This window comes from Triturus cristatus, chromosome 7 (assembly GCF_964204655.1).
Source record: "Triturus cristatus chromosome 7, aTriCri1.1, whole genome shotgun sequence".
Taxonomy (NCBI): Eukaryota; Metazoa; Chordata; class Amphibia; order Caudata; family Salamandridae; genus Triturus; species Triturus cristatus.
The window spans coordinates 318,930,845-318,945,815 of record NC_140590.1 but is presented as its reverse complement, the minus strand read 5'-3'; the positions used below and the strand labels follow the sequence as shown (position 1 = coordinate 318,945,815).

Here is a 14,971-nt window from a genome sequence, read left to right as displayed (position 1 = left end):
CGGTATCAGTTCGAAAAACATATTTTAGCAGTCTAAAAAACTTTTCTGAATCCTAAAATGGGATTAGAACATAGAAAAAAGCATTTTAAAAGGCACAGATGCCAAATTGGAGCATGTTTGACCGTTAAAATGGTTAGTACATCTGGCCCTTATATATTTAGCTAGTAGGGCTCCCTTGGCACTGGGGTGCAAGAAAGGTGGTGCTCCTGGGTTCCCCTGTCAATGCTAAGAAGCCCTGGAGGACATTTAATGCACCTTAAAAGGAAGCGTAATATAATACTATTGGTTGAAATGAGATCTTTCCATGACCTCCAAAAGCATCTAATTTCTAGGTCCTATAGAAGGAACTTGGTGCCCACTTGTGTCATTCTAGCATGTATCTCTGGCAAGTTAAAGCCCATCACCTGGTACATAGGTGCAAACTATTTCTCTAGGAAAAGAAACTAACTTTGCCTCCTTCAGTGCAGTTCGTCAGCATCACCATCGTCCCCACACGATGCTCCCACACCATGCGCCAGAAGTCTCCAATGGTGCTCGGCAGTGGGCCTTGGGCAGCTATGAACTCCTTGCTAGAGTTGTAACCCTGTGAGAGGGAAGAACAGCCTTAAGAAGATGAGAAGGCAGGGAAATGAAGCGAAGGAGGGGAGAAGAGGATGCAAAGTAAAGAGCGAAAGGGCAAGTGAGGAAGGAAGCAATGGAAGAGTACAAGACAGATGAAGTAAAAATATTGGAAAAAGGAGAGGGGGAAGAAAGAAACATGGAGCGAGTACGAGAATGGGGGAGGCCGAATAAAAGGTAAGAAGGAAGACAAGAACAATGTCCCAGATGGAACAGAGCAGACAATTAGGCATAGAAATGAGCAGGTGAAGGAAAGTTTTTAAACAAAAAGAATGAGACCATGAAATACCACATGGAAATGAATGGGTAAGAAAAAGAATATCTGGGCACCAAGTAATGAGAACAAAGAATGAGAGGCAACATAAAAGAGACAGATTCATCATGTCTGAGTGGAAGAAAGATATTGATGCAGAAGGATGAATGCAGCCTATCATAAATTCCATTTCAAGAATAACAGGTAGAAGTTTCTGTACTGTCAAAACAACCACAACACATTCTGTTCACCTTATGTAAAGGTTACCACCAAATACTCTGTACTCTTAAGGGAGGCGAACGAGCAGTGGTAGGAAGTATGGAGGATGGTTACGGATGTTTTAATCCTTACCCATGTATGGTGATATATCTCAACAATGCTTTGTAAAGAGTTACACATCTGGATACAAACTAAGAAAACAGGCTAAGTATAATGAGAATTAGTGAACTGGATTGTGTTTGTCAAAACTAATAACGATATTTTAACTTGAAAAATGTTACCAGGAAATAAGGTGTTATTTCATACTGTGATCGTAAAAGGACTTGTTCGGAAAAGGGGAAAACTTTATAAAAAACAGATACATCTCATAACTGTAGCATTCCATGCAAAGGAAAGTGAATCTGGGAAAACATACCACATTCAAAAGCCAAAGTGTAATCTTGAACATTCCTAAACATGTTTGAACAGCTGATCAGCAATTGTTTTTGTTACTTTGTGCCTTTCATAGGAAGGTGCAGACAGATATGAAAATCATAGTGTTAAACAGCGCTTCTTGACTTACGGGCATGTAACTGGCATTAATGTAATCCGAGCAGGGATCCCCGGGCAGGCTGCGCAGCTTCACCCTGGTGATGTCATCTGGACAAAGGGAAAGAAAGGCAAAAGGTTCAACTTGGCGCCTATACCGACAAAGATTATTAAACATTGACAATTGGTCACCTCCATTTTTTAGATAAGGCAGTTAATTATTTGGGCATTTTATTGTCCATCTGTCTGATCATTCTCACCAGACCCATGTTGAACCATGAGTTTTTCCTTTGACCTCTTCCCCCACTTAGATGTCAACTTACTTTTTGTACTAGTTGTCGTATCACTAGCCTCTGACCTTTTCTACCACATAGTACACTTAAGAGACTGCTGCCTTCCACCCCTTACATTGTGGGTTGATTGTTCACTAATACAATCACTTTGTCCTAGAGCAATAAGAATGGATAACTTCTTGCGCTATTTCTGAGCGCAACCGGGGTTTTGGGACCAGGTTTTATGAACTGACTTATTGATCGCACTTTGCCCCGGGCATATTTAGGTATGGCCAACTTCTGACCAATGGTGCGACTGGCTACCACCACAGGGAGAAAACAGCCAAACTACCATCGCCATAATGAGCACCACTGGAAAGTTTGAGGTCTGTTTTCTGTTATAATAAGCAAATAAGGGAGATAGAAGTGCCCTATCTGCGTGGCCAGAAAGTCATGCTATGGGTAAGATGGATGGATGAACAGTCAACTCACAGGGCAGCACGTTGGTGTATCTATTCTTGGGCCGGTTTTCCTCCTGTTTGGCTGCTGTCTGCTGTTGATCCGTGCCGATGGGAGACAGGAGCTGGCAGTGCGTGAAAGAAAAGAGTTAAATATAAGGCAAAATTACGCAAAGTCCCAATAATGATCAATAGTATCATGCCTGATAATGCAGATTTCAATGAATGAGAAAAAGCGAATAATCGAGTAGTGCATTAGTGTTCTAGTATAAGAACGTATATATATATATTTTTTAAATGTTAGCAAATCGGCCATAAAGAAAGATCTTCAAATACAGATGGCAGCTCTCACTCTAACTAGTCCAACAGTAGCTGTACATTCTGGTTCACTTTCAACACTTCACAGCTCTCAAACATTCAGATCAAAATCATAGGCAAGTCTTGACTTTCCATTCAAATGCATTGAGCTGGATGAATAATTCATGTGACCAACCAGCAAAATGCCGTCAGTGGAGAAGGAAGGCCACATCATCAAGCGTTTTTTTTAGGACAGAAAGTCTCTGGAAGCAAATGAGGGCAAGCCCATGTACTTTTGTAATATGTGCACTATGTACCGAATCCTCTCTATGCACGCGCCTCTGCCAACAATAATGCTTCATATTAGCCAGTCTGCTCGAGCAGTCTTGTGAGGATATGGAAAGAGAAAGCTTTTTAAACCTTTCAATGGCAGCTGCAGAGGGCGAGACTTCGATGAAGATGGGGATACAATTTTAAAGCTTCTGAGCCAGTGGTTAATTTGTCAAACATAAGTGCCGGGGCTAACTTCAGGCGGCAGCTTGCGTCAGCCCATTTCTCCTGTTAGCGCCACCTAAAACAGAACCAACTACTAACTATGAAAGTGGGGTGAGGATGTGGTGTAATGGCCAGATCTGCCAACTCCGGAGTTGGGGAACCAGGCTCGATTCTCAACGTTGGCTCACTATCCTGTGATTCTGGGCTAATCACTTAATCTCCCCGTCAATTAATGTGTCCTTAACTGGTGCTCAAAAAAAGCGCGATGTTGATGATTAAGTGCCGGTGCTGAGCACTGTAAACCACCGGCACAAATTAAGCACCGTTCTGAGCCTTGAAAGAGAAGCTCATGAGCCCTGGTGTTGCATGTTTGGATACAGGTTTGTGGAGGGGGTTTGTTTGGAAAGATCAGTTATATCTCATAGGGATATGGCTGCTGATCATCCTGTTGATCTTTTCAAACAACAAGGGGACCCAAGTAAAGTCAGCCAGGGACCTCATGAATCAATTATTTTGTGCTACAAGGGTCCCTAGGGAGGTAGGGATAGGAAGTAACAAATTAACACAGACCCAATCAGTGCTGTATTGGTTAACTTATCCAGCCGGACAGAGGTTCAATATTTAATTTATCATCAAGTTTTTTGGATATAAACAAACACAAATACTGAAAAGTGGGACACAAGCCTGCATCCTACTACACAAACATACAAACATAAAATAGGGAGAACATTTAAGCGAGGCTCAGGCAACGCTTACGGTTTGTTTTGACAAGTAGTATGAATTTTAAGAAACAAATCGCAACTAACGTCTCTACACAGTTAATAATGACATCACATTTAGTGCATGAGGCGTTTTAAGGTGTCGACGGCGTTTCGATCCAAGTGAGCAATGCGTGGATCATCTTCTGGACATTATATTAGCATGCCTGTGTATAAGTGCCTAAGATAATTGGGGAAGTCCGAAGGGCCTGCCACGAGACTGTAGGTGTGACAACACCGGATGCGGGAACGTCCGGGTTCGGTAGGTGCTCCGGCCGTCACAGATATGCGGTATTGGCAGGTCGAGGATCAAGGGGCACTTCAGGGAACACTTCAGGAGGGGCTGCGTGTAATACGACTTTGCAGCGCGATGGCCTCAAGTAAAGAAATTGGAGGGATTCACGGGATTGGAGCCACAGGCATGTGCTCGGACGGCGTAATGACCAATAGTCGATGAATGCGCCGTGCCCCTCCTGAAGTGTTCCCTGAAGTGCGCCTTGATCCTCGACCTGCCAGTACCGCATATCTGCGATGGCCGGAACCCCTACCGAGCCCGGACGTTTCCGCATCCGGTGTTGTGACACCCACAGTCTCATGGCAGGTCCTTCGGACTTCCCCAATTATCTTAGGCACTTATATACAGGCATGCTAATATAATGTCCTGAAGATGATCCACGCATTGCTCACTTGGATCGAAACACCATCGACACCTTAAAACGCCTCATGCACTGAATGTGATGTCATTATTAACTGTGTAGAGACGTTACTTGCGATTTGTTTCTTAAAATTCATACTACTTGTCAAAACAAACTGTAAGCGTTGCCTGAGCCTCGCTTAAATGTTGTCCCTATTTTATGTGTGTATGTTTGTGTAGTGGGATGCAGGCTTGTGTCCCACTTTTCAGTATTTGTGTTTGTTTATATCCCAAAAACTTGCAAAGATAACCAATATAGCACTGATTGGGTCTGTATTCATTTGTTACTTCCTATCCCAACCTCTCTAGGGACCATTGTAGCATAAAATGATCATCCTGTTGAAGCAGTGTTGGATTGTGACTGTTAAACATGGGCAGGTGATGTGGCACACATTAAATCAGATGCCGTCTCTGACTGACGACCAGATGTTGGTTTCCTAATGCTGGGTCAGAGGGACTGTATTCCTAGATCAATAATAACCCCCCATTTTAGCACACTACTACCCTATGGCATCTAGGTGTTTGGCAACTAAACACAAGAACGCACCAAGGTTTGGCTGAGGGTTCTGGGACTGAAAGTAGGCTATAAGGAATATAGCCAAATCTTTAGGCCCTATTTGAAGGAGAGCAGGTCTGGTGAATTTGTTAGTTGTATTGGTAACTCATTCCACATCTAGTTGTGATGGTTATAAAGCTTTTTCTGCCCCATCTCTAGAGTCGGAAATTCGGTACTTTCACCAGCTTCAGAGAGGCGGATTGAAGGGTGCGTGGTGAAATATACCATTGGAAGCGATTTGTCAGATAGACGGGACCTAGATTATGTAGCGCATTGAAGGCGATACAGAGTGTCTTAAACTTAATTCGCTTCTCCATAGGTAACCAGTGAAGAGTGTTGAGGGCATGTTTGGCTGATGAATATTTGGATATGAGAAAGAGCAACCGAGTTGCAGAGTTTTGAAGTACCAGCAGTTTAACCAGTACTGCCTTGTTTGCCCCAACCAGAAGCCCGTTACAATAATCGAGCTGAGACAGAGCCAGTGCTGCCACCACAGTTTTCTGTAATTCTGGTGGCATAAACGGAAAGATTTATCTCAGAATTTTCAGAGTGAAGAAGGTAGATGAGGTGAGCATCTTCACATGATGGGAAAAGGATTAAGGGGCATATGTATCAACATCACCATTTGCGATTATCAAATAGCGATTTTTAAAGAATCGCTATTTGAGAATTGCAAAACGGGATGTATTTAAAAAATTGCAAACTTTTTGCGATTTCTTAAAATTCCTTAATTGCGATTAGCAAATTGCGAAATCGCAATTAAGGAATACCTGCCCATTCATTTCTATGGGCCAGGAGACCCATAGGAATGAATGGGAAGTAATTCTCAAATAGCGAATCGCAATTTGCTAATCGCTATTTGAGAATAATTTCAAAGGTGCAAGGGTGTCATGATGAAACCCTGATGCACCCCTGAAATTAGCATGTGTGTGCATATGGCGCACATACATGCCCTAAGGGCATGTATGAGTGCCACGTGGCACTTTGTAAAATTCAAAAAAGTGCTTTTTGAAAGGAAATCGCAAATTACCACCAACTGGAAGTTGGTGGTAATTTGTGATTTCTTAAGGATAATTCGCACAACTTGGGTGCTTTTTACATGTCATTTTAAGAAATCGCAATTTGCGATTTCTTAAATGCTTACGCAAAATTAAGAAATCGCTAAATTAGCAATTCCTTAATTTTGCGTTGGGAATTTGCCTAATACATCCCGTTTTGCGAATTTTTAATCGCAAACGCTGTATTTTGCTAATCGCAGCGTTTGCGATTAAAAATTCGCTTGATACATATGCCCCTAAGTAGTGTCAAAAATGACCACAAGATTTTTGGGCTTGTTGGCTGGTATAGGAAGAGTGCCCAGCTCCGCCGGCCGCCATTCTGTGGACCAGAAGGATGAAACTCTACCAACAAGTAGGACTTCGGTTTTGTTTGAATTCAATTTGAGGCAGTTCTCCACCATCCAGCTGCTTACATGTCTCATACAGTCGTGGGACGTGTCGCAATTTTTACTCGAGATAGACACAATGATCTGCGTGTCAACTGCGTATGACACTAGCTCAAAGCCGTGAGCTTTGATCAATTGGGCCAGAGGTGTGACATATACATTAAAAAGGGTAGGGCTAAAGGATGAGCCCTGTGCCACCCCACAAGGGAGCCTGAAGCAGTGTGATTTGAGACCCTCCATTTCCACAAATTGTTCCCGATTTGACAAAAAAGAAACTGAGGAGTGCAAGGACTGTGCCTGCTATCCCTATTTCCTGAAGGCGATTTGTTAGGATACAATGATCTACCGTATCGAAGGCAGCTGGCAGCAAGATTAGGGCTGCCAAGCCACCTTCATCAACCGCACGTTTGATCTCTTCTGTTGCTGTAATCAAGGCCAGTTCAGTTCTGTGTTTACTCCTAAAGCCATACTGAGTTGAGTCCAAGATGCAAGTATTGTGGATAAAAGTGGCCAGCTCTTGATTCATATGTTTCTCGAGGACCTTTGCTGGAAGAGGCAGACAAGAGATAGGGCGGTAATTTCCTGGGTCCGTTTTGTCTAAGTTTGATTCCTTTAAGAGTGGAAGGATAGAAGTTTTTTGCCACATTTCTGGAAATATCCCTGTTTTAATGACAGTGTTGAGTAGCTCCATGAGTGGATGGACGACTGTCTCCACAACAGTGTGGATTACCTTGGGGGGACAAGGATCCAACGGTGATACAGATTTAGCAGCCAAGAGAAGCTTCATTATTTGTTCATAGGATACCGTATTAAAGTCTAAAAATTGGGGCAGCCCAGGATCCAGGGGAGGGTTGGGGGCTGTTGAAAGTGTGCTTGCAACATCAGACACTGTGGCCTGGATACTCGGATTATTTGCAGAGCGTGTAGCAAAAGTATCATAAATGGTAGATACTTTTTTGCCAAAAGAGGATGCTAAACTATTGCAGAAGGCTTGATCTATTGTATTTTATTGAGTCTCCTGTAAATGGCTAAGTTTCTGAACCATCGCAAATAGTTCTTTAGAATTATTCTTCGCACCTTCTATTTTCTCCGAAAAGTAGATAATTTTAGTTTTGTTAATCAGTTCTTTATACTTTGCAAGTTTAATCTTGTATATTTCTTTCTCCCTGGGATCATATCGATGCTGCCAACACCTCTCTTGTCTGCCACAGTGCCTCTTCAGCCTTGGTTCCTCTGAGAACCAGGACTCAGTGGGTGCTGTCCTACTTATTTTCCCTGCTCTCTGGGGTATTGTGGCATGAACCGATGTGGCCATCCAATTGTGGTATTCTAGTTATGCTGCCTCAAGGTCTTGGGAAAGACCGGGTCTGTTTTGACCCAAGTGAGTGATAAGATTTGTTCTATCCATGCGATGCCACAGATATCTTTTTTGGCTTTTAACTGTACGAAGCTTAGTGCCCATTGAGGAGGGCAGGGTTAGAGTTAGCATCACTGCTAGGTGGTCAGACCAGTGAAGCTGCAAGTTATTGTTACATTTCAGAAAAGGACAGTCTGTAAAGTCAGCGTCCAAAAGGTGTCCTTCTCTGTGAGTGGGTCCTTCCATGATCTGCTCTAAGCCTACACTTGTCACCAGGTCCATTAGGGCAGAGGAATCTTTATCTGAGATGCTATCCAGGTGAAAATTAAAATCCCCTAGGATAGTGCAATCTTGTAAGTTGACTTTGTGTTTAAGAAACTGACCCATGGTATGGAAAATATTGGTCCTGGGTCATGGTGGGTGATACACTTAAAGCCCATTATAAGAGTATACGTGATTGACGGCTAACTTGAATGAGAGAACCTGACAGTCCGAATCTGTAGGGATGCCGTTAAATGATGCTTTCAGGTGATCTCGATAGGTGATGGCCAGCCCACCTCCTTTTCTCCCCATTCTGTCTTTCCTGGTGATTAAAAACGCAGGTGGGATGGCTATTACTAAGTCGGGCCTGAGGTCTCATCGGCCCAGGTTTTCACAACAAAAATTAGGTCGAGGGCATGTGAATCTACAAAGTTTGCAAATTCATGTTTGTGTTTAATTAGTGAACGTGCATTTAACAATGCGCAGGCCATCCCTTGTGTGGGACTAATACTCCGGGGACCGGATAGGTCCTTCCTTGTTCCTATGGGGTCCTCACCGAGGTAATCGTTTATATGCAGCATACTTTTTGTGTCTATGTGCCTCAGTTTACAGCTAGGACATACCTGTTTACTGATGTCGTTGCTGCACTTTAAGATTGGACCCGGGCAAATTGGTTTTGCAGACAATGCCTCCAAAGGCGTACTTCTAGAGTATGCAATCATGATCACCAGGATTGATCCCAAAACCGGCAGCGTGTCTGGAGCTGAACGCGTCCGAGTGCAGACAGGCGCAGATGGGCACAGACGGACTAGCCTTAGGAGCGCCCATACATGCAAGTTGCTTAACCTCTGGGTTTGATGAAGCTGTATTCCAAGTGGTCTGCATAGAATGTGGTGCCATGGGCTCCATTGCCATAAACAGACTTCTCTATGTTTGAGACTTTCACTGGCATGGAGAAATTGCCCAACATCTCTCTAGAGTTGGTCTGGTTTTCCCTCTCTTTAGAAGCTGTTTTAAGCATCGGACCCTATCGCTAACAAATATTGTACCATTTCATGCTAATATTTGGTACCACCGTTAGTTAGTCAAATCCTACCTGCAATATTTCATTGGGTGATTTAGTAAGGCAGCCATTGGTAGTATTATACAGTTTTTATTAGTGACTGTGCTAAGCCATATTTTAACCGGCATAAACAATTTTGCTTCTGTCATTATTGTAGCATGCCAGTTGATTCTTTGATGCTATGACAAAGGTCAGCAGTGAAGAATATAAACTCCAAGTATAACTTAACAAATCATCATCGTGGCAGCAAATAATGAGTAGCTACACACTGTTAAAACCTATGGGTATTTCCACGCAGTGGCACTGCATTTTCCTTTAAATGAAGAACATAAGTGAGTAAAATGTTCTTACAATTCCTAAAACATTAGAAAGCATGACATTAGTTCTGTACTTGAAAATAATAAAAGAATAGTGAAGAGGATTGAGTGAAAAAAAAAAGTGCATTTATCGGTGTTTCATGTTGACTGCAACTAATTCAGGAAGATGGCAGAGAGAAGCCAGACAAAACAGGTAATACTATGGGCTAAGTCAATCGTGTTGCTAGAAATGCCCGGGCACAGACCTATTGGTATTGAAATACTTTATCTTCCCAGATGGCGACTGCATGTACACCTATGGTGGTAATTTGAAGTGCTTTTTAATAAAGCCTAATGAAAAAAGATTCTAAAACAGCCACTATGGGTGTCTACTAGGGGTGGGCGGAATTTGCGGAATTAACCTTCGCAAATTATCGCGAGAATGTTTAAAATTATCGCAAACAAGCAGAAATATCGCAAAGATGCGGAAGTTTTTTTCCGGCATGTTCGCGAGATTTTCTGCATGGTTGCGGGTCGCCAACTTACCCATGTGGTTGCTTGCGGGCGCGGCCATCTTGTTTTGAGTTGTTCTCGCGGTGCATGATCGCGAGAAGAAAGACGTGATCGCGCGACGCATGACGTCACTGCGGGCGCGAACTGTCGCGAGACAGCGCAAATGGCTAAAAACAATACAACATCTCATGGAGAACGCGACCGGATCAAGAAAACTTGTCGGCGAACGCAGGGATTCAGGTAAGGCGATCGCGCGCGCGCGAGAATGTATCATTTTACAGCGCGAGCAAGAAACAAATTATCGCCAAGCTGCGGAAACCGGAATTTTTGACATTTTCGCGCTCTCCGCGGAACGCAAAAATGTCAAATTATCGCAATTTCCGCGAACGGAACGAAATTTTTGCCCAGGCCTAGTGTCTACATGTGTACACGGCCATCTTGGAATGGTTAAAAACATTTAAAGTTGGCTGCCAGTAGCTGTATTAATGGATGGTGGACAGATCAGGGTGGGCATAAGTGGGTGCTTAGGCGAGTGCTAGTTGGCAAATAAAAAGAGTGAGGATTGGAGGGGGGCAACAGAGTTAAGATGGTGAAATCAATATGTTCCTTCAGCGTGGGATTATGCTTACGCGTGTACTGTTGTGTCCTGTGAACTCTGGGCTCAGTTACTTGACAACTTGTGGATTTGTGTTGCACAGAACCTGGCCAAAACATTGGCAACGTTGTGAGGTGTGTCAATACGGACTCCTTAGTAAATGAAAACATTGATGACTCTCAACCTCATTACATGTCTCTTTTCTATTAGAAGGTGCAAGTACCTCGATGTAATTATCTGCTTAATGATATGCTAATATACTCTTTTTGTTTCTTTGCAGTGGAGGGTATTGCTAGTTTTTTAAGACCCAGCAGTTTTGTAAAAAGTTTCTTTATTGGAAATCCCCCACTATAATGTGTACATTTCTTGCAGTGAGATCGGTTTGCACATCTCGAAACCTTAAATCACGAAACTACTCACTGCTATGAGTCTCTTAAGTGGGGGACTAATAGCAGTCTAAAGTTTAATACATGTGTACTGCAATTTGATCTACTTATATAGCTGTAAGCTGCACTGAACTTAAATAAATCAAGACTTCGTGAAGTTTAGTGGTGACTGAGTGTGACTATTTATATAGCCCCTAAAGAGGACTAAACTTTCCTTTAAGACTTTTTGGCTCAGATATTGCATTTTCTGCAAAAATACACCAAATAGATCCCAGTTTGCATTAGTAATCCATCAACTCATGTTTTCACTTTTGATTCTGGTCCATGTAAATTCTTGTGAACTGGTTCAGTGTGGCTCCAGACGTGTCCTGAACACTCTTCTGAAGTGCCTTTAGGACAGTCTTTTAGGTAAAGGTGGAAACTATCTAGAAAACAAGACCTGCTTTGGAAGTGGAAGGTAACAGAAAATCCCGACTTGTGAAAAAATTTATAAATCCGAGAGAATCCGGTGGCAAACACTCTGCTGGTAGTAACACCTCTGGAATTCACACTTACTAATAAGATAATTTTTCCCTAACTCGCCTCCCCCAAAATCCAACTGACAGCCACATCTACACTGCAAACCTATTCTATAGTGGTACTCTTACCTGGTACTCTTCTGCAAAACCGAAGTCACTGTCTGAGTGCTGTCGTTGGAAGTACGACGGGAAACCGCCCACTGAAACATCCGGGGGAAATCTTCTGTACAGACGGAAATAGAAAAATATACCACACAAATATAGGTAGGTTTCCCAAGGAAAAATATAAACATACATTGTAACCAAGGTTCAGCCTGTTATCAAGTACTTAGGGCATTGGCAAGTTAGAGAACTGAGGCATAAACAATTTCCACCTCGAGCACTCTGTTTGGCCAAGGGAGAGAAGTTAAATTCTACAGCCCTAACGAAGTCACTGTACGTGTGTGTGTGCGTGCGTGTGTGTGTGCGCGCACACACACTTACACATATGTATATAAAAATATATACATATGTGTATATACAAACATACAGTGTCAAGGTTTGGTTATATAGACACAAACACAATATACATTTTTAACAAATATATAATGTTCTAGCCAAATATATAGCACAATCCCATTTGTTACCAGGTTAAGGTGTAGTAAAGAGAACTAAACGCGGAGTGGATTTCACTATTTTGACATTTGTCAATTCATCATATACAGTGGCAGCCATACTCAATGTATCAGTTTATACAGAATTTCTACAGAATGTGCCCCAGGGGTGCATGCTTTGCGCTCCCCCGGGGTCGTTGGTATTATAGAAGGGGCCGCAGACACTTGTGCAGCCCCTTCTGTAAAACTGAACGTGCTGGTGCACAGGAAGCGCCAGCACTCTCTCAAGAGGGCATTCTCTCATTTGCCAAATCCATGCAAATGAGGGAATCCCTTTGCTTCTGCGCCCGCACCGTTATATGGACGTGGGCGCAGGGGCAAAGAAGCTGCCAGGAGGCGCACTAACAGTGCACATCCTGATGGTATCCCTCTGGAGGGGTGAAATGGGGTCCTAAGGGCCCCCCAGTCATCCCCTTGCAGGTGGGTGCAATCACTCACTACACCCGCATGCAAGGGGATCTCAAATCCTTCTTTAAAGCTCAGGCAGGTTGGCGCCTGCACAGAGAAACAAGGAGCAGCTTTTAAGCAGCTGTTCCGTATTTCTCTTGAATGTGCTACCCCAGGGCAGTTCAAGTTCGCGGCTGCCCCGAGGGCAGCACATTCTACATGGCAGAGCGCACTGTTTGCACCTAGTGCATCTGTTTAAAGGTGCGTCATGGCGCCAACAGGAAAAATGTGCTCTATACATTATAAGGCCCCTGGAGTGTTATGCTATGACTAAGCTGACTTGCTGGTGTTGTAGCTTATGTTTTCTCTCAGCTAAGTATTCCGATTACTACATTAGTTTTTAATAGCACTCCATTATTCCATTGTAATACTCTGCTACCAGTTGCAAGTGAGTAGTGACAGATTTGTACACCATAAGAAACTCAGGTTCTCAGCATACAACCCATAAACCCTCCGCCATCATGTTTGTAATTGCCTGGTGAACCGCAACTTAAGTGGAAGGAGTAAATTTGAAGTTATCTAAGAGAGATTGACAGATTCAAATTCAAAACCGACAGGAAATGTTGGCTTTTGGAACATTCACTCAGAATGGAAGTTTAAGAAGGTTTTGAACATCTACCCATGTTTACTCTGGATGATGATGAAGAGGAGTTAGGTGAAACAGTCAAAAGACTAGAAAAACGTTTTTCAAAACCATCAAATGTAGTTGTAAGAAGGTATTAAGTTTGTCTCATGAGAACAAAAAGCTAATGAAACCATACAAATGTGTGTTGCTTCATTAAGAGTGCTGGCAGCTAAATTTGAATTCCTGAACTACTGAACAACTCGGAAGGTAACAATCGGTCTCAAGGTGTTTCAACTGGAAAATACAAAAAAGGATGCTAACATGCAAAAATCCATCTTTGGAAGAAGCAACAGTATAATAGGGTCAAAAGACTACAAAGGAGTTGAATTGGTCTCAAGAGAAAACCATATGTGTGGTTAGAAATGTGAAAAATTTCCAAGAGATAGATTTTAGATTGAAGAAAAGGAACACTCCATGTGAAGGGAGTCGTTGTAGGTGTGTGTCCAGCAAAAAAATAAAAAATGTATGAAGTGTGGTATGATTGGGCATTTTGCTAGAGCATACTGCACATCTCAATAAACTGAAAGAGTGAAGCGTTTGCGGAGTGTATCAAAGTTTGATTGACAAGCTGAGCAACCTAGTTTTGTATGTGAAGATTTGATGACTAAGTGCTCCCATAGAGAATTGTTGTGAAGGGTGATGTGGTGGTTCCCTTGATGGCAGATTCAGGTTAAAAAAATTACTATAGTTGCAGATGTTACTGTGAATCTTATGTTACTGTGAATCCGAATGGAGTAGATTGGGTTCTTACTACATCAGATATAAATTTAGGGCTCCCAGTTTTATGGTATTTATTTTTTTGCCATTTCCGTCTGTATTTATCCATATTTATATTTTGCTGAATTTAGCTGTATTTATCCATATTTATTTTGGGTTTTCTGTAAAAACTAAGATGAAATTAGTATATGCCCACATTTATTTAACCGATAAATATGCACTCATGCTGGAATGTCGGCCAGGTTTCATTGCTGTGAACACCCGCAGAAGATAAATAAGTGCACTTATATGAAAATATACACATTTCAGTATCAACCTTGTGCATATCTACTGCTGTTAAAGCTTCTTTACTAAAATTCCTTTCTTTTTTAACCCCCTTATCTATCAACCCACACATCTAGTGATCTGGCAGTCATAGCAGACAGCATTTAGAATTACTCAAAAAGCAACCCAATTTCCGTTTTTATCCACATTTAAATACAGACAAGAAAATGAATGTTTTCTGTCTGTATTTATCAGTAAAAATCTGTAAAAACGGAAAACAGGGAGCCTTAGATATAATTCATGGTGGATTTAATGGATCTGAAACTGATCTGGAAGGATATTTTGAGACTGTCATAGAAATGAAAGGGAAGAGCACTGCAAGGCAAGGTATACATTTCTGTGGAAGGGCCAGATATTCTGTGCTAGGCATCATAATGGTTGTTTAGGTACAATTCTGAAGCCGGATTGTGTTCTGCATTTACTATGGTTGGGAGGTGTTAGAGATAATTGCAAACATAAGGAAATAATTAGGCATCTAGAGTTTCATTCTAACATTTTTAGTGATGAATTAGTGAACTGAAAGGTTTTAAACATTATATTAGAGTTAAAGAGGGTGCTGAACCGGTCAAGCCTAGGTTAAGGTGTGTCTCATGAAGTGTAAAAGGTGAAATGTCTGAATTGTTG

At 42.2% G+C, this 14,971-nt stretch overlaps 1 protein-coding gene across 2 annotated transcripts in view; it reads right to left on the bottom strand.

Annotated features, from left to right (window-relative positions):
• Positions 1-14,971, bottom strand: part of PTPRH (protein tyrosine phosphatase receptor type H) — a 517,583-nt gene that overhangs the window by 48,691 nt on the left and 453,921 nt on the right. Inside the window, exons 17-20 of one of the 2 annotated variants that reach the window (XM_085616391.1) lie at positions 11,711-11,804; positions 2,383-2,473; positions 1,653-1,729; positions 449-583 (exon numbers count right to left, since the gene is read on the bottom strand). In XM_085616391.1, the coding sequence (XP_085472517.1) occupies positions 449-583; positions 1,653-1,729; positions 2,383-2,473; positions 11,711-11,804 (397 nt within the window). The remainder of the gene's footprint in view (positions 1-448; positions 584-1,652; positions 1,730-2,382; positions 2,474-11,710; positions 11,805-14,971) is intronic. The other variant, XM_085616390.1, reaches the window with a different exon arrangement.